The 24,028-nt window shown below is 36.2% G+C and overlaps 1 protein-coding gene across 4 annotated transcripts in view; it reads right to left on the bottom strand.

Moving 5' to 3' along the window:
• The window catches only part of NADK2 (NAD kinase 2, mitochondrial), a 46,018-nt gene that overhangs the window by 4,737 nt on the left and 17,253 nt on the right, over nucleotides 1–24,028 (bottom strand). For 3 of the 4 annotated variants that reach the window (XM_068990404.1, XM_068990405.1, XM_068990407.1), the window contains 8 exons: nucleotides 20,866–20,949; nucleotides 19,284–19,420; nucleotides 12,659–12,737; nucleotides 9,622–9,687; nucleotides 8,229–8,324; nucleotides 2,638–2,693; nucleotides 2,448–2,501; nucleotides 334–457 (listed from right to left, as the gene is read on the bottom strand). In XM_068990404.1, the coding sequence (XP_068846505.1) occupies nucleotides 334–457; nucleotides 2,448–2,501; nucleotides 2,638–2,693; nucleotides 8,229–8,324; nucleotides 9,622–9,687; nucleotides 12,659–12,737; nucleotides 19,284–19,420; nucleotides 20,866–20,949 (696 nt within the window). The remainder of the gene's footprint in view (nucleotides 1–333; nucleotides 458–2,447; nucleotides 2,502–2,637; nucleotides 2,694–8,228; nucleotides 8,325–9,621; nucleotides 9,688–12,658; nucleotides 12,738–19,283; nucleotides 19,421–20,865; nucleotides 20,950–24,028) is intronic. The other variant, XM_068990406.1, reaches the window with a different exon arrangement.

The raw sequence follows: 24,028 nt of genomic DNA, 5'->3' as shown, positions 1-24,028 counted from the left end.
TCCAGTCAGTTTCTTTTGAAGTTGACAATCTGATCTTACTGTGTCTTACTTAATAAAGTAAAAACAAACAAGTACGCATTACCCAATTAAATAACCATGTCCTTTCCATTCAGTTAAATTTTAGTTTCTCTAAAATGAAACAGAACGTTTTAGAGAAAATATCACTTTAGCCAGGTTATTAGCGTGATACCACTTTAGCTCCACAGCGTCTACTTTTCCTGCATGATTAAGTCTGAAGGAGTGATTTAATGAAACAATACTTTCACAGCCAAATGTGCTTTGTAATTAATTACAAGGGAGGAAAACAGCTACAAGAAGACTGTGGAAGCTTACTTTGAGGTGAAACAACGCTGACGACTGCTTGAGAAAATTCTGTTTGCTATTGGTTCTCGAATACTGAAAAGTATTTTTGGTTCTTCTGGACTGTAGAGCAGTGATTCATTATATTCGTTTGTTACTATAAAGGAAAAAAAGCCAAATATTAGCACAGTCACTTCTGAGAAGTGCAAAATGAGAATGGATGCTATCCCCAATTTAAAGGCAGTTCTATTCCAAAAGTCTGTTTGGCAGCAAGTTTCTTTGAACTCATGACAAACTCCATTTTAAAAAAATGGTTATAAACAAGGAGTATGTTCCCAGATTAGCCCACAGAAGCCTACATCACCCACAGGATAGCAGAAATAGGTACCTTTGGTGGGGGAAGGGAGGACTGTAAAGTCAGTAAACAAAGAGAAACTAGTTTGAAGCACTCAAAAATGGAACTTGAGTTGATATAATCCCTTGCTAGTAAGTTCCTTTCCAAAACATCATGCCAAAAGGTTCATGAGGTATTTCCACAAGCCTTTGGGATCTACTTTCTCCCTAACCAAGAGGCACACAGAGTTGGCATGCAGAGCACAAACTGGTTAAAGACAACTGTACAAAGAAACTGGGCTTGAAAAAAGCATTTAGTTGAAAAGCACACTAAAAGACATCACAAGACTATCAGATAATCTACCTTATATACCAATATTTCATTTGAATTAAAGGAAGCGTCTGTTAACAGTGACTGCACCATTGGCATTCACTATTGCTTCTGAAGATAAGTCAAATCTTCAAAGGAATAATATTCATTCAGTAAAGCAGTATGTTTATTAAAAGAAAAATCACTGTATTTTATATATACCCTTAAATTACATAAGTGATATAAATTTCAGTTGTTTTATATATACTGTTTTAAGTTAAATTATCTAATGAAGAATCAATTACTATAAATGCCTCACTTTCCTTCCTTCAGTACAGATTTAACACTAATTCCAACTCAAAGCCATGATTAAAATAATATTTTAGGTCTCAAAATCAGAGGGAGAAAACAATCCATTTTAGAGAACTGAAAGGAACCACAGAGATTTAGTTCTGTTTACAAACCATTTTAAAGGCAAACCATTTCAACAAAGAAAGTCTTTCGGGAATCCAAAACACACAAATAAAATGAATTGACTCTGTTAATATACTTTACCATGTATTGCTATATCACTTTAAAGGCAACCAATGTGAATCTGTTATGATAACTCTCAAATTCAAATGTTTACGGATGGCAACTGCAGCATAGGTAAGTAAAGGCAACTATAAAACATTTGGATTTTTGCTTTTTTTTCTAAAAATAATATACTTTTAAATCTTAGGATACTCTTCAACTAAACAAAGACAACACTATTTAGCTTTAGTTTGAGCGTCTGTACTTTCAAAAATGATCCTGGTCGATAAATAGACTTTAGTGTGTTAAAATTTCATATGCAAATCAAATGAATGTGGTTTTCAGTTTATGAATTTAAATATTTTTTAAAATAATTTTTTTTAACGAATTTGAAGACTTCCCCAGCAATCTATGTCCACTCCCTCATTCCACTGTTGAGGAAGCAGAGGAGCAAAGAAAACAGTCTTGCCCATTGTTTCAGTGACTGGTTGGTCTGGGGTTGGAACTCAGGTCTTCAAATTCCCTGATAAGTATCCTTTCTCCACCAGTGCTGGTTCTCTTAAAGGAACACTGAAATAACTGGGCAGGAGTATGTAGGAAAAGGATAAGATAACATTTTAGTGAATGTGACGGTAAACATTCACAGCTCAATGAATTCCTTCTCATTCAGAGGATACTAACGGCATACCAAATTTAGGTTATGCGTCTCCTATTTGCCAGATGTGTATTTTCTACATTTTCCCATTCCCCAGGAAAAGTCTGCAATCACACTGTTTTGACACAGAAGTTAGATTTCCATGGTTGACAAAAATCATAAAATTTCAACTTAAACTTCCTACTGATTCAATATATTTTAAGGAGTATTATATTGTTGGAGTAAAAAAAGTACTATGCTTAGCTTAATTAGACAAGTACATTTCATGATAACATCCTCAAAATATACACAGAACTTAACTGAAAATGTCAGTGATTATGATCATTTGTCACTGACCTTTCTCTACCAATTCTCTGTTCAACGGAAGACTTAAATTTCCTTGTCGGTTTGCTATTGGAAAAAGAAAGGGGGAAAATATCTTGATTAAATAAAATATTTTGTAACATACTGTATAGCTAACATACAATAAAATCTACACATTCTATAGCATATTATAATTGTAACATAAGAGCTATTTAGTACTCACCAATATTTAGAACATCTTCCACAGCCTGAGGTGCCACTCTGTTAATATTGAATGACCTAGAAATAAATACCACAAACATTTTTTCTTATTTTGGTTCTAAAAACACACTAAAAATGAAAAAGGAATAATCTACTTAATATACAAAGAACTCTTAGAAATTATCAGGCAAAAAAAATACCCAAAAAACAATAGCCATCTCATATAGTTTTTAAAAGTAGGCAAAGTACATGGGTTAACAGTCCAGGGGTCATATGAAAATATGTTCAATCTCATTCATACCTGAGGAGATATTAAAACAAGATTCTTCTCAGATTTTAAAGATTAAAAAATGATAATGTATTGACATGGGTATGGGAAGAGAAGTATGCCCATATACTAATGGAATTATAAAAACTGCGATTAGACAATTCTGTTAAGATTTAAAATGAACATATTCTTCAATCTAGTAGTTTATCCTAAAATATACTTACACATCTAATACACAAAGACAAGTATAAGGATATTTACAGAAGCATTGTTTATAATAGCAAAACCGCAGAAAGCTGGGTAAATATAGCTACTCAGTAGAATACTACATAAATATTAAAAAGACTATACTACAACCATATGTATACCAATGTGGAAAGATATCAACATGTTAAGTTAAAAAACCAAAAGCATTAAACAGTGTACGTATGTGTATATGTGTGTTCAGTCACTCAGTTGTGTTCGACTCTTTGCAACCCCATGGACTGCAGCACACCAAGTCTCTCTGTCCCTCACCATCTCTCGAGGTTCGCCCAAGTCCACGTCCATTGCATCGGTGATGCTGTCCAGGCATCTCATCCTCTGACACCCTTTTCTCCTTCTGCCCTCAATCTTTCCCAGCATCAGGGACTTTTCCAATGAGTCAGCTATTCTAGATATTTATATAGAATTTCCTTGTGTTACTTATATTAAAAAATATATAGAGTGGTTATATCTGGAGATTAGTACTAGAATATAAAATGAAAGAAACCAGCTTTTCGTTGTATCCCCTTTGTATTATTTAACATACTTTTTATTTTTTTTAAGTTTTATTTATTTTTTACTTCTTGGCTGCGCTGAGTCTTCATTGCTGCTTGGGGGCTTTTCTCTCTTTACGCCAAGCGGGGACCACTCTGTTGTGGTGCGTGGGCTTCTCACTGCGGTGACTTCTCCCGTTGCAGGGCACGGGTTTCTGGGGCATGTGGGCTTCGGTAGTTGCAGCACCCGGGGCTCTGGAGGACAGGCTCAGTAGCTGTGGCACCCGGGCGTGCTGCTCCACAGCATGTGTAATCCTCCCAGGTGAGCGATCAAACCTGCGTCCCCTGTACTGGCAGGCGGATTCTTAACCACTGGACTGCCAGGGAAGTCCTACCACAGTTTTAAACAGGTATTTCTCTAAATTATAAGATCATTTCTGAAGGGGAGAAACCTTTAGCAAGATGCCACACGTAACCACTTAAGAACAAACATTACCACAAACAGGAGTAACTTTTAAAAGCAGCAACTTTTAAAAGATGGTTACACCCTTAACCACCTAAGGACTAAAAAGGTGGTTAGGAAAAGGTGTTTTTTTTTAAAAAAAAACACAATTCTTCCAGCTAATTTAGAATTCTCCTCCTGCCTCTACCTCTTCGCAGTAGATGCTCCTTAGAAAAGGAACAGCACTTCATAGTCACACAACTCTAAACCTAATTCAGGGGCTCTTAACATTTTGAGGGAAGAAGAATAAGAGATGCTCCATATACCCACTCTAATCCTATACTCTATATTTTGAGAAACGTGAAAACATTTTGGACATTCTCTTAAGAAAAATACAGATATACAAATTTTTACATTAAAAAACTGAAGTCATTCACAGACCATATCCTTATGCTAAAAAAAAAAAAAAAAATCTAAAATGCCCTTGCCTAGCCTATTTTTCACCACTACTCACCCTCTAACTTCACATTCCAAACATCCCAAGCTCCATTCTCGCCTCTTGCTCACACTTACTACGTGGAGAAACCAAAATACTTCAAGTGTTGTGACTTTCTTCTTGTTTAGTATGAGGTTCATAAAACCTATCTCGTTAGCATTACTACTGTCACACACTACAAGCCATAAGGCACTGAGGGCAGTTTCTGGCTCTTGGCAAGAACTCAACGAAAATGTCAAGTGCAAGGAAATCTGTATGAGTTACACTCTTAATTCCTCGTTACTGCTTTAGAATTCTATTTTAAAGTCACATAAAAATAAGCTGTTAATAGGGTTCCACTGAAATAAAATATGTAAAGGGCAAAAGATAATAGTGACTCATGTATCTTTACTATAATTAAGACTTAGTTTAAGAGAGCAGAAGTCTTACAAGACATGTTCTAACATTCCTAGAACTATGACTTATTAGGAATACCACAAGTCAATACAAACTAAGTTCTCTGAGTTAGGGTTAAATTAAAACTAATTTCCTGCGGGTGTAATCTAAATCTCAGCCAATTCAATCTACCCTTAGGAGTGGTTTACATTCTACATCAAAAACAAACTATATGCCAAAGCAGGTGTGAGCTAGCAAACAACAGCTTTTTCCTTAGATCTACAACCTTCACCACTGTAAGAGTTCTGATGTGAAATCGGACATAACTTCTACTAAAGACAACCGAATTGAAAGGCAAAGAGTCTCGTATCTTCATCAGCTAGGAAAACTTTCTCTTTACTTAAGAACACCTCCTCATCGTTAATTAGGTCTGCTGGGACAGAATGTACAAAGGAGGAGGACTGGGAAGAGGCTTAAGAACTCATGGAAACAAACGATCCTGCTCTGTGGTACTTCTCTACTGTGTGCTGCAAACGCAATCCACCCGGGAAAAGGACTGAGGTGAGTGACACCGCGATGATGCACAGATGCTTGTTATGCAACATAACCACCACATCCTACATCTTGTGCAAGAATTTCTGGAAATGCAAAGATGGGACAGCTAATCCCTGAGCTCTTCCCCCCACCCTCCCAGACACATGATTAGGCTGTATTTCCCACCCCTCTAGCCACACAGCATGTAACTATGTTCCCCTAAAGGAATAAGAGTGACTATCATGGGCAACACTTCCCATAACCTCCCACAGGGGACCCTCCAAGCTTTTCCTCCTTCTGTAGCACAGGAAGTCTATGGTTTAGAGTTAAGCCCCGAAATTAAATCCTACCTCCTCCATTTATCAGCCACATGGCTTTGGGCAAGTCAGTTAACTTCTGAGACTTGTTATAGTCTATCAGTGAAAATAAAATTAACTGATCTCAGAGTATTCTTAAGAATTTAAGTAAGATAATATACTTACTTGGGACAAACAAAGTGCTCAAAGATGGTACTGCAGTAAGTTGAAATTATTAATGTAATATATAGAACGTATAAACTTTCCCTCAGTATCTCTGATCCCTAGCCTTCTCTCTTCTCCCCCAATGCTTCTCTTTTCTCAAGGATCAAATGATAAATGGGAAATCCAATCATAATGAAATAATTATCGGTGATAACAGGAGAGCAGATCATGTCAGAAGCAAGCAAGCTGCATAAGGCTGAGTAGGAAAGAAAAGGGACTAAGTAACCAAGGTGGCAGGGACAGGATACGGTTAGAGACCATATCCTGGTCCCTATACCAGAGACCAGGCTCTGTACTAGAGCACTGAGCACAAAGCACTTTAATAAGCCACACAGAAAAGACAGAACTTCTAATCTAAGCCATACTTAAATGCAATATCAACACAGGACTCAAGCATACGGTGAGTGGTAGGGGAAATAAAACTCAATTTTAAAGAACTCAAACTTAAGTCAGTTTGATACGCACTGCTTTAGCTGTATTTGTGAGTGTGTAGTCATTTATTTAAAAAAGCATTTTAAGTGAATAAGTGTGAAGTACTGTGCTTAGCAAAGAAAAAATTAAGCAGAAAAAAAGTCACTAGTCACCACCCCATGAGCCTCAAGTTGCTCAAACTAACTGGGTATGAACTTACTAGAAACCAATTATGTGCTAAGTGCTATAACATCGGAGAAGGCGATGACACCCCACTCCAGCACTCTTGCCTGGAAAATCCCATGGACAGAGGAGCCTGGTAGGCTGCAGTCCATGGGGTCGTGAAGAGTCAGACACGACTGAGCGACTTCACTTTCACTTTTCACTTTCATGCGTTGGAGAAGAAAATGGCAACCCACTCCAGTGTTCTTGCCTGGAGAATCCCAGGGATGGGGGAGCCTGGTGGGCTGCCATCTATGGGGTCGCACAGAGTCAGACACGACTGAAGTGACTTAGCAGCAGCAGCAGCTATGACAGTGCTATGAGGAAAAAGCGCTGGGTAAGGGCAAAAAAAAAAGGGATTGATTAATTAGGCTTATGAAAAGAACAAGGTCTTAAGCAAAGATTTTGACATTTAAGTGACATTTGAAGACTGGAATTTTTAGCCAGTAGATGGAAAGTGGAAAATGTTCAGGCAGTCAATGCAGGAAGAAGGTACATTGAGCAAAAACAAAAAGCCCAGAGAGAACATGGCTTGTGCTAAGAATTGCAAGTAGCCTGCAGAGCCTCCAGCGTAATGGGTTAGGGTCAGGCAGGAGTAGGCTGGCAAGGAACCTTAGCTCACGTTTAAAGGGCTTCATATGACAGACTAACATGAACAGTCAGGAGTTAAGAAAGTTTTAAAGCACAGAAGGGAAATAGTGAGATCTATCTACATTACGGAAATATTACTCTGTGGTAGGAGTTATGAATAACAGCCTGAAGAAGCAAGATGAGGCACAAAGAATATTCACTAAAGAGATGGGGGTTGACACCAAGAAACAGCCATAGAAACTGAAAAGCAGGGGCCAGAATTTCTGAAGTACATCTGACAGGATTCAGAGACTGCTAAGTACAGAGGGAGAACAGGGGGACCCAGAGTTATGAGCCAGCCTTTAGGGGATAATGTGTTTTCCTGAGACTATGAAGTCAAGGCTAACAGTGATACTATTCAGCAAGACAGGCAACACAGGAGAACAACAGAAGACAATAAATTCAGTTTTGAATGTGTTGAATCTGAAGTGCTACTAACATCCTTATGTAGTTGGTAGGTAATTTTTCAATATGAGCCTGTACGCAAGAGAGATGACGGCTACAGTTAAAAGTCAGGGAGGCACAGGCACGTGTGTGCTAAGAAGTGGAAGAGGCTTCCCAGAGAGGAGCCATAGGGTAGGCAGGTTTCAGGATGTCCCAGGTTATCTCCAATTAGGCCTTGAATGCACAAACTTCTGGCATATTTTTTGGTACTGTACTTTGTTTTCATTTCTTTATAACTTAAAATATTCATTTTTTAAAATATACACTCTCTAAAAACACTCATTTTCTTTTTTCTCTTTACAAACCTAGTGCAGGAAGATAAAGAATGACCAGATCCAGGCCGGGCTATTAGTCAAAGCTGGACTCTTGGACCCAATCGATGAGTGCAACAGAAACTGAGCCAACCGATAAGTCAACACCAGGCTCTTTCCTGCGTATCAGAGGCCTCAGATACACCAGTGTGAGACAGCACACAAGTTATATGACTTAAAGTATTTCACAAAAGTTGATAAGCAACATTCCAAGTTACTCACCAGGCCTTTGATCCTGTTCCAGTACACAAATTGAGCCCAGAGCTCTTCTGCTTTTCCCATGGACCATCATCAACTGAAATCTCGTAGTAGGAAGCCCTATGAATTGAGAATATAAAACTGGATTTGCAGAACTTATGTCTCATGGTAAATGAGATAAAGTATCTTTTTCAGAGCTGATGAAATCTAAGCAAGTCATCCTGACTTAGTAGGGACACATATCATGATGCTAATTCCAATACTGATTAAGTGAAAAAAATTCAAAAATATCTGTGTGTCTACATCCTTCTCTGACCTATATGTGCCTCCTTCCTTTAAGATTTCAAACAAGAGCTTCTTATAAATTTTTACCTAGCACTGCTATGGAAACATACAGAAGATGATTTCAGAATTCAAAAAGAAAATGCCATTCCTAAGGGAGTTTTATTCTCGGGAGCTAGTCCTCGACACATCTAAGTCTGCATCTAACCCTTCAAGTTACCAACCGTTTCTACTTAACTCTTGTTTCTCAAGTTATGTACTAATGTGCCTTTTGAATTGATAGTAAGCTAGCAGAGATGAGGTTCTGAAGAAAAATCTCAATCAGTCCTGAACCAGTGAACAAAACTAGGGATAAAATAAGAACTGTAATTTTTTTAAAGATTGATAGTTCTAAGATTATTTAATAAACATGAAATCAACTGGGTTTTCTGACACTAGCCCCCCCAAAAAAAAATGACACCACTTTTTAACTACATCAATGTTTAAGTGATTTGTAACTATTCAAAGAGCTTTTGAAACATACAGTGGTGTCAACAGTCAACAATGAGTTACTTTTATCCAGCAAATAAAAAAGCTAAAATAAACCCTTAACAAAATATAGCTTTTCTAAACAATGACAATTATTAGACATGCCTGCAAATATTAACACTCATCGGATAATTTATCTCTTATTCTAACCCTTTCATTTTCTCCTGCCAAGCTCGTGGTTTGTGAACGCTTCATATGATATAACTCCAAGTCGTCTTTTTCTCTGAAGTCAGCATTCTCTTTAAAAATAAAAGACAGCAAGTCTAATATTCACATTTAATCTATTTCATAGCTTTGTTATGTCTTCCTAGAAAATTAAGAATTTTAGGTACATTAGTCTATTATATACAATACAGACAAGTCAGCCAAATCCATTGGAATGGCTGCTATCTATTATGCCAGAATCATGTAGAAACCAGAGATTAGAGGTAAGTGGGGACAGAAAAGAAGCAGAAGTGAAGAGAAAGAGAAGTCAGGAGAGAGACGCTGAGTCCAAAACAAAGAGCAAATTTAGTGTCATTCTCACATGCAAGTTTATCAAGATTAGTCAACTCATAGAATTTTGGTTTCAGGGAAATTATTTTTTTAAGGCAGCAATAAAACTCACAGTCCCTTTAGAGTGGGTATACTTCTTCTTAAATTGTCCACTGCTACAGCCCAAGAATAAGACATTCTAGGTTAGAACAAATAGGAGAAAAGAAAAAAATTGGGCTTTTAAAATGTTCTTAAGTTTAAGAACATTATAAATGAGGCAGGAATAATATTGCCGCACTTCACATTTTCCAAGCAAAGCACTTCAGTTTTCAGGAAGACAATTCTATCACACACACTAAAGAAAAGCACAGGCTTAGCCCGGCTCTGTTATTTATTAATTGTGTGACTCGGGGCAATTTACTTCACCTCTCTGAGTCATAGACTGCCCTATAAAATGGGGATAATGATAGCATCAGTATTTTATTCCATCTACAAATATTTATTACGTGCCTAATGTTTTAATAAGCACTGTGCAAGGTACTAGGGATTTAATAGTAAATGTAATAGACACAATCTTCTAGAAGTTTATATTCTAGTATGCAGGTCAGAAATTTTACAGTAATAATTACCAACTATTTAGAGTGCTGTTTACTGCTTTAAGCAACAAACAAGACACTATATAAGAAATAATACAAGATAGCCTTGGAACAGCACTGCCAGGAGGAAGGCGTGTACAGGCAGGGCAGTTTAAAAAATAAGTAATAAGTTCTCATGACAACTCAATACTGGATCTGGAATTAGAAATGCTGGGTTTACATGATGGTTCTGATGCTAAATTAAAATATATGAGCTTGGCCAAGTGATTTGAATTCTCCAAATCTCAGTTTTTTCACTGAGAAATACAACCACTTTTCTCACAGAGTCGCTATGAGCATACACGTGGCAACATACAACATGCACAGCGCCTGACACGCAGCAGGCCTTCAGTACGTGTTCCTTTCCTTTCTGCCTAAGGGTCTGTGTCATAGAATCTTTCAGAGTAATCTCTAATATCTCCCGTAGTTAAGGCTTTCTCAATAGCATCAGAAGCCCACCCACTGCTATCCTTAATCTTAGTAAAGATATCAGGGGAGGCATCAAAGACCACAAAAAGAACCAGCATCAGACATCAGGGGTAAACCAACCAAAGCACTGCCACCACAGAAAACAGAAGCATTCGATCTAACACCTCCTAATGGGCCTTCACTGAATTTCCATAAGTCAATCATTGATCCCAATTTTCCTCCTTTTGTAAGTTATTTTTAGTAAGTACAAATCATAAAGCAACGCTAGTAGAAGCTCTCAGAAGTTATGACCTTCAAAATATACACACAGAATAATGTAATAAGCCCTTAAATGGCTTCCCTCGAATAAGCATAAACTCACAAAACATCTTTACCTTTGTCATCTATTTATTTTAATGGAGACTTTCTCCAATCTCATTTTAAGGCTGTTCTCTTCTGCCTGTCTTTAGCAATAGTGATGAGATTATATCACTGTTATATTCTCTTCCTTCTCTCTTATGACATAAATGTGTCCATTACTTATTTCCATATTGCTTCAAACTTGATATGCTATAGTTTTTTCTGTTACTGCATAAGTCTTACTATATTAAAATAAGTCCATCTTTACACTTTACCATATTTTTAAGTTCTTTAAAGTATATATTTTTATTTGATTTCTTGAAGAATACACTTTACTTTTAATAATTTTTTAACTGTATATTTTACAAGCTTCCTAAACATTAAGACACAACTACTTTTATCTTATTCGTTTTTATATTTCTAGTTCATACAGCAGGTGTGCAATATATATTATTGCATAAATTTAAAATTATATTAATCAAAATAATTACAACTCAAAAAGATAATTCAAATCATTCTGTTGAATCAAACTTTGTTCTCTTCAATACTACCTCCAGTAGTAAGTTAATGGCTAAAATGTGGTTTTTTTAAGACAAATTTTTCTCATCATAATTAAACTTACTATAAAAGAATATGACTTATAATGGAGAGAATTTCGGAAAATTTGAAACTCTCCGGGAATCAATTACATGACCTTCAAAAGGTCACCTGGTTCTGGTAGCAGGAGAGTAGAATATAGATTTATCTCTAATCGTCTATCCCTAACTCCCTTACAACAACAAAAATGAGAAAGAAAGTTCTAAATGTACCACCAAGAGTTAAATTAACTTTACATTATGGCAGTCATTTTACAACTAGTAACTAGTGTCACACAATAAATTTTCTGCAAAAAATTCTGCTGACAATTTAAATCTAAGTTATATTCAACACTCACAAAATAGATTTTATCAGTAATAAAACATACACTATGCTTTTATATTCCTACTGAAGAACTTCACTAACCTTAATTTTCGGTAATAATGGTTACAAATCTTAAGCTGTCAATACTCTTGCCTTATGATGTTGCACTGAAAAGGATCAACATTACTTCTGCAGTATTCTTGTCAAAAATGCTTAGTCTGAATTTTATCATGCAGAGAAAAAAAATCATACAAATCTAAAATAAGGAATATTCTGCCAATATTCTGCAATTGGCTTAGACCATTCAAAAATGTAAAAGTCATAAATGACAAAACAGGGATGGGACTAAAAACTATTCTTAATTCAATCTAAAGGGCTATGATAGCCAAATAAACAAGATTTATTCAAAAGTAATATTTCTGTGTTCTCCTTAACTGGACCCTGGATCAAAACAAGCAAATAAATAAATCAGCTTTATGAAACATTAAGACAATCAGTAGGGACATTTTAATATGAACAATCTATAAGATCAAAGTTTTATATCAACTGCAAATATATGTCTATATAGCATTCTCTTAAACATTTATAAAGTACCTATATAACAGATGAAAGGCTCAGGGAAATACTGCAGTAAAGAAATCTGAGTAACTTTGTTTAATGTAGGGCTTCAAAAACATTTTTGGTAATGAAACTTTCTTTCTTCTTAACATGTATTAATGTGTACAAAGGTGTGGAAATATTTCATTTAATAATTCATTTTTCTTACTTATATAGTATTAATTATTCACAAATCTTAGGTGGTAGAAATTTAATAAATAGTTTAAAATTACTAAAATATTAACCTCAAGATGACAAGTTTAAAAGTACCTGGATGATAAACTCTCCCCAATGAAGACTTCATTTAGTGCTCTCACTGGCAAAAGCTGGGGTCCAGAAGCCTCAAACTCTGCAGAGAATGAAAGAAAAATCCAAGAGAGCGCCTTAAAACTTCAGAAATATTACCATATAAATTTTATAAAATATTAAAATATTTGTCTTAATAGCATCTATAGCTTAACATTAACATATGAATTAAATCTTAAAGTATTCATAATATAGAACCACAAAATCATCTAAACATTATAGCTACAATGAGTAAATAAACCTTAGTTCTTCTTTGAAACAATTTTTCAAGACTGATGAAATATATTGATATTTATTCACAGCATAAGATTCAAGTTGTCACACTTGGCTAAGTTTTGCTCCAACTACAACCTGCTTCAGAAATAGAGATGATCGAGTACTTCCAAGGCAGAGCCATTCTGGATTCAAGCAGCAAACTACATGGATGGCTCATGTACGAAGCCAAATCAGTTATGTTAAAAGTCAGATTATTTTTCAAACAGAAAATAGAGAATGTTTTTCAGCAATGGCAGTTCTGGAGGAACAGTGCCACATCTCCTTATATGACTCCTAAAAAAATGTCAACTTTATTTTACCCTTTACGGTTCTATGTACAGCTTATGTAACCTTCCGTGATGATTACTTAAACAGCACTTTATCACGCAAAATCCTCCAAAGAATCCCACTGCTTTCTGGATCAAAGTGTGATTTTCACCTTCGGATGGTCGCTTTTACGTTCTTGTCTTTAACCAGCCCCCAGCCTGAGATGCCAGCCCTTTCTTCCCAGCATCATCAATAGCAGGTTTGTGGCACCCAGGTGTCTCCTGCTGGGCATGCACTGCGGAACAAGTTACCTTTTCTGTCTCCTCCACTGTTTTTTCTTAGTCAAAGCTAAATGTTAACTTCAACTGAGGCAGCAGCTAGCCTCTAAGATGGTCCCCCATGATTCCTGCCTCCTGGTATTCACATTCTCGTATAACTCGTCCTTTCACATCACACCAGAATTAGTCTCTGTGACCAACATAAGGCAGAAATGATGGTATGTCACTTCTGAGATTTGGCTTAAAAAGACACCCTGGCTTCTACCTTGGTCACTCTCTCTCCCAGATCACTTGTTCTGGGGGAAGATATTTCATAAGCAGTCCAATGGAGAGGCCAACATAGTGAGGACCTGAAGCCGCCTGCTAGCAGCCACGTGACGAGCTGTGGTGCAGACCTTCCAGCCCAGTTATGTGTTCCGGCCAACAGCTTGACTGTCACCTCCTCAGAGACCCTAAACCTGAACTAACAAGCTAAGCCTCTCTTGGATTCTTGACTTTCATAATCTCTGTGAAATCACAGGTATTTTCTATTAAGATGATAAACTTTGGGGTAATTTGCTATGTTTTAAGATTCTGTTTCAGGTTAATGTGTATTAGACACATTAGACACTTAATACTCTATAAAACTTTCCACCACTGTCACCAACACAACCGCCAATTTAATATTCTCCTCTGACTTGTAGCCTATTTGTTTATATGCTTATTGAATGTTAATTACATGTATAATTTCTTTTGGATTTTAACTGTCTAAAGTGACCCAACTATTCTTTCAATTACCACAAGTTGCTATTACACTACCATGGAATCTTTAAAAATCTATTTGACTAAATTATATAATGGGCTAACATTATCAGCTAGATCTTGTAATACAGAAGGAACCTGATACAAAAAGGTATATAAGAATGATGTGTTTGATCAAATTTGATTGTACTTAAGACTGCATACTTAACTTTTGTTATTGTCTTAATTTGGTACTAAATATATTCACATTTTTACAACTAACAAGTTTTACCAACGTAAAAAGTTAAAATTTATAGTTTAAATTATTTTTCTTTACATAGTGTAATCAATCACTAACGGAATGTTTTGTATCTCCTCACAGATTTTCTACAAATGTTCACTAACAGTAAGTACTCACTAAATATTGCTTTGTACTCAGTTGCCAAGTCATGCCTGAGGCAAGAATACTGGAATGGGTTGTCATTTCCTTCTTCAGGGGATCCTCCCAATCCAGGGATGGAACCTCTGTGTCCTGCACTGGTAGACAGGTTCTTTACTGCTAAGCCACCAAGGAAGCCATCACTGTATATTAGTAACTGATAAATCTGAAATCTCACCAAACTGTAACCATATGTTTTTCTTTTGGATGGTCTTAACTTTTTATCTGTATTCTTGTTTCTCCACATCCTAATTTTCCTTTCTGTATATAGCACTTTTACTATATGTGCTTGCTGAATTTCACCTGAAATCTTTTATCAAAAGAGGAAGAGAATATATAAAATTATTTCAAGTCTCATTGATCATCTTAATTCTGCTTATATTTCTTTCATGCTAATTGACTACCAAACATTATTTAATCATTAAACTGTTCATTTATACCCTGCTTCAACAAAACACAAAAAGATGGACTCAAGAGCAATTGATAATTTTCTATCTAAGAGAATCCATTACAAAATTAATCATTAATTTATATTTTTAAGTATAGAATTGTTATGTGACAGAGACCAAAATACTGTGCACTTCTCTCACAGTCAAACCATTAGACTATGTTTCTGGATCTACCCACCTTGGGTATACTCATGGAACTAGTAATGGCCAATGGAGTATTAGCAAAAGTAGTGAAAAGGCCTGGCTCCTAAAACTTCCCTAAGAATCCCCCATGCTCTCACTGTCTTCTCCCCATAAGTTACAAGGACCAAACAGAAGATCAAAGGCCACTGTTTGGAGGTTGCCTGAACACTCCTTGGACAGTGAGCTGAACTATAAATAAAACTTCAGTATGTTAAGCCACTGAGATTCTAGGATTGTTTATCAAATCAATTCACTTATCCAAATTAATACAAGTAGGCTTGCAAATAAAAAGTTACGAGTTTATGTGATTAAAAGTTTTCTTTAACAAATAAACAAACTCTACCTTCCCTTGACTTAACAGGCACCCACACCATTATGTCATTCTTGGGCTTTCCTGGTGGCACATACAGTAAAGAATCTGCCTGGAAGGCGGGAGACCGGGGTTTGATCCCTGGGTCAGGAAGATCCTCTGGAGGAGGCTATGGCAACCCACTCCAGTATTCTTGCCTAGAGAATTCCATAGACAGAGGAGCCTGTAGGGCTACAGTTCATGGGGTCGCAAATAGTTGGACACAACTGAAGCGTCTTAGCATGCACATACCTTCCCTTTAGGGTATAATGGTAAAATGAACTCCTCTTCATTAATTTGAATACAACCCAGGTGGCTCAGGTGGTAAAGAATATGCCTGCAATGCAGGGGAGCCTGGTTCAATCCCTGGAGAAGGAAATGGCAACCCACTCCAGTATTCTTGCATGGAAAATTCCATGGACAAAGAAGCATGGTGGGCTGCAGTCCATGTGGCAGCAGAGTCAGACGTGACTGAGCAACTTAGCACACCACGTATATAATCTAGTTAAGGACAGATAACACTAAACAGAATTTTATTGGATTGAAGTTAAATCATCCTTCTTGCAAAAAAACTAGCATTTTTTTTTCTCTTTAATCCTGTGTTCCAAATTAAAAAGCTAAATCAGGGATCAAACATGGTGGTATATTTATAATCTCAAACCTACTCCTATATTCAAAAATCCCAAATGGCAGTTTCTTAGGAAGTGTTCCCTGCCAACCTGAAGAGAATTTAAATAGGGAATGTGAGATATATCTTGAAATCTTCCTAAATTTTTCTCAGAAAATAAAGTTCTTTATCAAGGAAAAAAACTCTCTAACAAAAACGTTCTCTAAAATAGTGCCAACACTGTAAATGTTATATAATCACTAATACCAAAAATATTAATAATTAATATAACAAGTTCCAGTGTTGTTATTGAGAAATCTGAAACTACTCTGATTCCAGATTCTTCATGTATAAAATAACCTGCTCCAACCACAATCACCACCACTATCACCACTTCCTTTCTGGAAGCTTGCAAGAGGTTTGCTTTAGCCCTAGTATACTAACATGCCTCAGTGTGGGACCTTTTACCATTGATTATATTAAGTATTTTGTGTGTTCCTTCATTCAGAGACTGGTGCCTAAGTTTTGAGAAATTTTTTTTTAATTCTTTTTAAGTATTTCCTATGCTTTTACTAGAACCTCCACAAACCAGATGTAAATATCCTGAATATTACTAACTTTATATGTAATTTGTTTCTATATATATTTAGTTTATAAGCTAAAACCAGTGAATCTGAGCAATGAATCTATATCCTATATACTGTTGGTGAAAACAACCAAATCCTGAACATCATTTTGATGACAGCAATAACTTGTTTTGGTGAAGTATAAAATAAAATTTCTAGCTAAGATTTTAAAATCTTTTAAAAAATTAAACTATTAATAGTTACTGCAGTCTTTCAAAAACAGTAATAGGAAATCTGCTTATGAATGACTTGAAAGATTTCCAGATTTTTAAAAACTAGTTATTTAAAAATTTTCTAACATCAAATGACTTTTCTTCAGGGGAAGAAAAGCCATCTTTAAAACATGGCATTAACTCACAGTTTAGCAACATTCCAGATGTTCAAGCTGGTTTTAGAAAAGGCAGAGGAACCAGAGATCAAATTGCCAACATCCGCTGGATCATCAAAAAAGCAAGAGAGCTCCAGAAAAACATCTATTTCTGCTTTATTGACTATGCCAAAGCCTTTGACTGTGTGGATCTCAATAAACTGTGGAAAATTCTAAAAGAGATGAGAATACCAGACCACCTGACCTGCCTCTTGAGAAACCTGTATGCAGGTCAGGAAGCAACAGTTAGAACTGGACATGGAACAACAGACTGGTTCCAAATAGGAAAAGGAGTACATCAAGGCTGTATATTGTCACCCTGCTTATTTAACATCTATGCAGAGTACATAATGAGAAACGCTGGGCTGGAAGAAGCACAAGCTGGAATCAAGATTGCCAGGAGAAATAGCAATAACCTCAGATATGCAGAGGACATCACCCTTATGGCAGAAAGTGAAGAGGAACTAAAAAGCCTCTTGATGAAAGTGGAAGAGCAGAGTGAAAAAGTTGGCTTAAAGCTCAACATTCAGAAAACGAAGATCATGGCATCTGGTCCCATCACTTTTTGGCAAATAGATGAGAAACAGTGGAAACAGTGTCAGACTTGATTCTTTTGGGCTCCAAAATCACTGAAGATGGTGACTGCAGCCATGAAATTAAAAGACACTTACTCCTTGGAAGGAAAGTTATGACCAACCTAGATAGCATATTCAAAAGCAGAGACATTACTTTGCCAACAAAGGTCCGTTTAGTCAAGGCTATGGTTTTTCCAGTGGTCATGTATGGACGTGAGAGCTGGACTATGAAGAAAGCTGAGCACCGAAGAATTGATGCTTTAGAACTGTTTTGCTGAAGAAGACTCTTGAGAGTCCCTTGGACTGCAAGGAGATCCAACCAGTCCATTCTAAAGGAGATCAGTCCTGGGTGTTCTTTGGAAGGAATGATGCTAAAGCTGAAACTCCAGTACTTTGGCCACCTCATGCGAAGAGTTGACTCACTGGAAAAGACTGATGCTGGGAAGAATTAGGGGCAGGAGGAGAAGGGGATGACAGAGAATGAGATGGCTGGATGGCATCACCGACTCGATGGACGTGAGTTTGAGTGAACTCCGGGAGTTGGTGATGGACAGGGAGGCCTGGCGTGCTGTGGTTCATGGGGTCGCAAAGAGTTGGACACGACTGAGCGACTGAACTGAACTGAACCTATAAAGCTATAAATCACCATCAAAAACTCTGAAAAACATAAATATATGTAAACATCAAATACCACAACCAGACAGAAACAAAGCCGGAAAACAGTTATGTAAAGATAGCTTTTACTGATAAAGTTTAGCCAAGAAATGAAATGCAAAAGGAAATGAAATGCAAATATACCGTCCACAGATATTTAGGATATCTCTTGGGATCTTCTTGCATAATGAAAATCTTACAGTTATGGGACAAAGTGGGAAAATACTGCTAAATATAATCCTCAAATTAGCTCAAAACTGAGAATTCATCTTAACACAACAAAAAAGCTGCATATCATTTTATGCTAATATTCCCTTAGCATCTTACACAAATATCTGAAATACAAATCTTAAGCTGAGATACCAAAATTTCCTAAAAGATTTTTTAATCAATAACTAGACCCATGGTAAATATATATAAATGCAAATATATAAATGTATAATTATTATGAAGTCTTCCACTGATTAGTTCATTTTCTTTCAACCACTTTCTTTTTCCTTTTTGACATTTCAAAGATTAAGACCAAGACTCTTTCCTTAAATATCAAGTACCCTCTCAAGACATTTTATAGTCCTTCCCTTATCAATGAGTTTTCAAACCCACTCTAGAAAAAAATTGTTATGGACATATGCTATATTTCTTATTTTAGAATCTAATCATAAACATTTTACAACTCAAGTAGTTCACTGTACTTCCTTAAATGTAGTCAGTGGCACTGAAATCCCCATATAACTATAAATGATTACTTCCAGAAATTAGAGATCAAAGGAACTGTAAATTACATACTGCCCCAAACACACTTAATTCCCATTCCACCTACTTTCATCATGAACTCTTTCAATGTTGAAGGCTCTACTATGCTGATTCAAACTCAGCTGCTGTTCATGGAGGTCCACAGGAACAGGGTTGATGCCAGTCCCTTCAAGATATAACCTAATTCGCTGCCTCCACAACCACCTTAGGGTAAAGAAAAAGCAAGTTATATTGAAATAGAATAAGTTAAACAAAGGATTAGACGTTATAGTTTCTCCAAATTAAAAAAATTAATATTAAGAAACTAGTTATCCCATGAACAAATTACCCCAGAAATATCTAAAACCCACCACAAATTCTTGTGCAAAAACAGCTTTAGATGGCAATATCTACTGTATCTATAAGACCCCTCAAATAACATGAATTAAAGTCAAATTATTTATCAAGTATCCATTAAATCCCATATATGGAGCCTAATGTAGTTGTGTTTTACTTATCAAAAAGTATAATATATATAAAAAAGAAAACATTCTGAAATTAAAACACCATTATGTTAAAGTGGTCAGTTTATATAAAAATTCCTTCCCTAAAATTCAGTAATAACGTTTTTCTGTTGGTTTTTAACATAAGAGTTGAATAACAAATACTGTAACACTTAAGATTACATCTAAAACTTCAATGACTTTTTAGTAGGGAAAAAAAAAGGAATCAAGTTTAATTGATTTTAAAATAAAAAACTGACATATCAAAAAGCCAATGGGACAGATTCTACTAGATAAGTACACAAAAATATACTTCTACTTGGAGTATATTAGTCATCTGTAAGGGTGCTAAACTTCTGAGATGAGCAGAAACTGAAAACTCGCTACTAAGAGACTCGCTACTAAAAAAAAAAAAGATTTCAGAAGTCAAGAAGATTTAATACAATTTCACAAACACCTAGAGAAAAGGTTTTCTCAAACTATAAAATCTAGGCTAAGTCAGCGAAAAAAAGTAGTCCAACTTAGCTCTAATTAATGGGTCTACCTCATCTTAACTCTTCCCTCTACCCTTCCTCTCTTCAAGGCAGTCTGACTACTGAACAAATTAAGTGAAAGGAATATTAAGAAAAAAACATCTCTACTGGTTAGGAAATACTTAACATGTAAGACAGAGATACCAGGAATCTCAGCATAGTTAGAATAAATCCAACCTTCAGACACTCTGGATGGGAGAAGATGAGAGTGAAAAATACAAAATCTCAGAGAACTTGAACATTTAATTTTCACCAATAGTCTTTAATCATCTTTTTACCAAACTGGTAAAAACATGTAAGGTTAAAGTAGAGACATGGCCTCTATCTCACTGAAGGAGAAAAACCTCTACTTAACAATTACATTACAGGCCAAGTGGCATTTGGCAAGGTTTCTCCACATAGTTCCAATAGCGTTAGGAGTAGCCAAGTTAGATGTGTTTGTGACTCAGCTAATGTATTATTTTTTATGTATTATTTGAATTGTTTTTTATGGCTACAACTATGGACTAATCCAAATATTATCTAATTTTTTCTGTTTAACAGCACTTTTAATGATATACATTAATGAAATAATTATATAATAATTATATTATCTTAACAAGATAATTATAGAGCAATAGTAAGAAGTTCCTACCTGAACTCACCACGATAGAACTTCTGTAAGGCTTCTGGGAAGGAATGCGTATATCGAACAGGAAGACATAAATGACCCTCAGACCTTTATTTTAAAGGGATTTGGGTGGTATAAAGGGAAGAAGAAATAAAAATACTCAATTCAAAAGGTATCATTAAACTACAAAAATCAGACATGAATATTTTGGAATTTCTACTCTATAATTCATTTTTGCCACATATTATTTATATTTTCAACAAGAACCAAAACAAAAAAAAAGACCAAATATAAATAGTAGTTTACATCCAGGTTTAATACCATAATACAACTTAAGTTTCCACATTACAGTAAAACTAACAGCAAATTTGCCACTGATTGATATCCCTGCAAAATTATCTAATGGTGTAGTGATATTTGCATTTTAACATCTATATTACTTAACTACTAACTTTGAGCAAGTCACTTTAGCATCAGCTTCTTTATCTCTAAAAAGGCCATAAGACCACCAATCTCAAAAGGTTATTCTGAGGAATCAAACTATTTATTTGAAAGTTTTTTGAACCATAAACCCCTTAGAAATATCTTTTAAGATAATTTCTTACTAAAACAGAACTCATAGCTTTATCTAATCTAACTTCAAGGAATTAACAGCTTTCATGAAAGACAGAATTAAAAAAAAAAAAAAACTGCAAATTACAAACTGTTAACTGCCTATAGGCTGATACATGAAGATGAGAAGCTATGGCACCTAACATGTGGAAAGGTGTCCAGAAAGTTCAATCAGCCTCATTTATGTGATGCGTCAATCTTGAAGGAAAGGCTGACAGTTTGCCTGGCAAAACAAACCCTTAATAATAACTATAAATTAACATAAATGTGAAGAGCCACGTAAAAGGCTTTTACAAAGCTGTAACTAGTCAATTTATCTGAGATAAATTTATCTAAGAAACTTAGGCAGGGACTAGATTTTTTAAATTTTTATATTTACTGCAATACTCTTATTCAGTGCTAAGATTATAAAACCTGAAAGTGAAAGTATAAGTCGCTCAGTCCCATCTGACTCTTTGCGACCCCAAGGACTTCTCCAGGCCAGAACACTGGAGTGGGTAGCCTTTCCCTTCTCCAGGGGATCTTCCCAACCCAGGGACTGAACCCAGGTCTCCAGCCTTGCAGGCTGATTCTTTACTAGCTAAGTCACAAGGGAAGGCCCTTATATAAAAGTTATCAACAGTCATTTATTTGATAGAATACCTACTGAGGTCACCTGCAGGTCTAAAACACTCAAGAGAGAAAAATCTAGGCCTGACCTGGAGGATTCAATTTCAGTGTGGCTCACTCACTAGTGCTAACTGCTGGCAAGGTCCTCAAGGTCCTCAAGTCTCTCTCCACGTGAGTCTCCCCACAGGGCGGCCTTGGTACCCTCATATCATGGTGGCTGACTTGCTCAAGAATGAGCAACCCAAGAGACCAACACAGAAGCTACAGTACCATTTATGACCTAGCCTTGGAATGCACACACTGTTGTATCATATTCTGTTGGTCCCACGGGCCAGCCCTGCTTAACGTGGGAAGGGAACCACATAAAGGTATAAATAACAAGAGGCTACATTAAAGGTCAGCTATCACATGCTCTCTACCCCATTCTGATTATTAAGCATTTAAATGTCGTAATTTTATACAGGCGTCAGCAGAGAGAGTACAGAATACCAAAGAGAAAATTGAAATTGTCTGTTTAATTTGGCTGAGTCTACCAATGAGCCATCTTAGAGAAGCAGATCCTCCAGCCCAAGCTTTGGATGCCTGCAGTCCCAGCTGACATCTGCCTATAACCTCATTAGAGACCCCAAGGTAAAACCATCCAGCCAAACCCTTCCTGGATTCCTGACGCACAGAAACCATGGGAGAAAATAAATTATTATTACTATTGTTTTAAGCCTCCAATTTGCGGATGATTTGTTATGCTGTGTTTGATAACTACTGCAGAGATGAAGAAACTTAACTCAACATTAACTTCTGGGCTTATTTAAGGATTGTGAGACACCTCACACTTATAAAAAATATAAGTCAGGCAACCTGAATTATGGAACAAGCTAGAGGCCTTAATACATTTCTGCCTGGGGGCAAAAAGAAAAAACAAAAGACTTCTAGAATACATTATTCCAGCTAGAAATTAGAGAAACAACACCTTCTGCTTATCAGTTTCAAAATCTTCACAAGCTAATGAATATTAAGCCAGTTTTTAAAGGAGAATGTATTTCAACAAACTGTATAAAATATGATCACTAAACAATCTATCATTACAAAGTTTTTCTAAAATACATGTGTACAATCACTAAAGGCAATTTAAAAATAATTACTGAAGCAATAATCTCAGTTACTTGTGCTCAGGAGATATTTGCTCAGCTAGGTCAGGGTCCTAGCCCTGCTCCCTAAAATCATTTAACTAATCATTCATTTTTCAAGTGTTTATTGCCTACTGACTATGTATAATAATAGTATGCTAGAGAAATTTAGTCCTATACTCAAAGAATTTGTAGTCTGATGGAAGAGACAAACAATCAAGCAGAAAATAATGAGAGAGAAGTGCTCTCTGTAGAGGGAATCACAGTCAGAGCCCAAGACAGGAACCAGTCTTGAATTAAAAAGAACTACACAATTGAGTTAGTGGTCTAAGGGCACTCCAGGCGAAAGCACAAATAAAGGCATGAAAAGGACGTCTGGAGAACTCGTTCACTTACTCTTTCCAGCCCTGCTATCTTGCTATCAACAAAGCTCACCACCAAAGCAAAAGCTCCCACAAGTGAGCCTCCAATCAAGATGTTAGGATGCTCATCCATTACACTGTGCTTAAGCACAGCTTCAGGTTAGGGTGGCAGGGTGGGGGGTGAGGGGGGATTACTGAATGAAGGTATAAAGTTCCATTTATGAGATAAGAAAGTACTCGAGAAGCAATGTGCCACATGCTGGCAAAAGTTAACACTGGTGCATGGTATATTTGAAAGTTATTAAAGAGAGCAGATCTTAGGAGTTCTCATCACTAGGAAACAAACTCCCCCCCCCCTTATTTTTTTTTAGCTCTATCAGGTAACAGATGTTAAAAACTTACTGTGGTAATGATTTCACACAACATAGGTTACATCAAATCATTATGTTGTACATCCTACACTTATACGGTGCTGTATGT

This window comes from Capricornis sumatraensis, chromosome 18 (genome assembly GCF_032405125.1).
Source record: "Capricornis sumatraensis isolate serow.1 chromosome 18, serow.2, whole genome shotgun sequence".
NCBI classification, from domain to species: Eukaryota; Metazoa; Chordata; class Mammalia; order Artiodactyla; family Bovidae; genus Capricornis; species Capricornis sumatraensis.
This window is presented reverse-complemented; position numbering and strand designations above follow the sequence as displayed.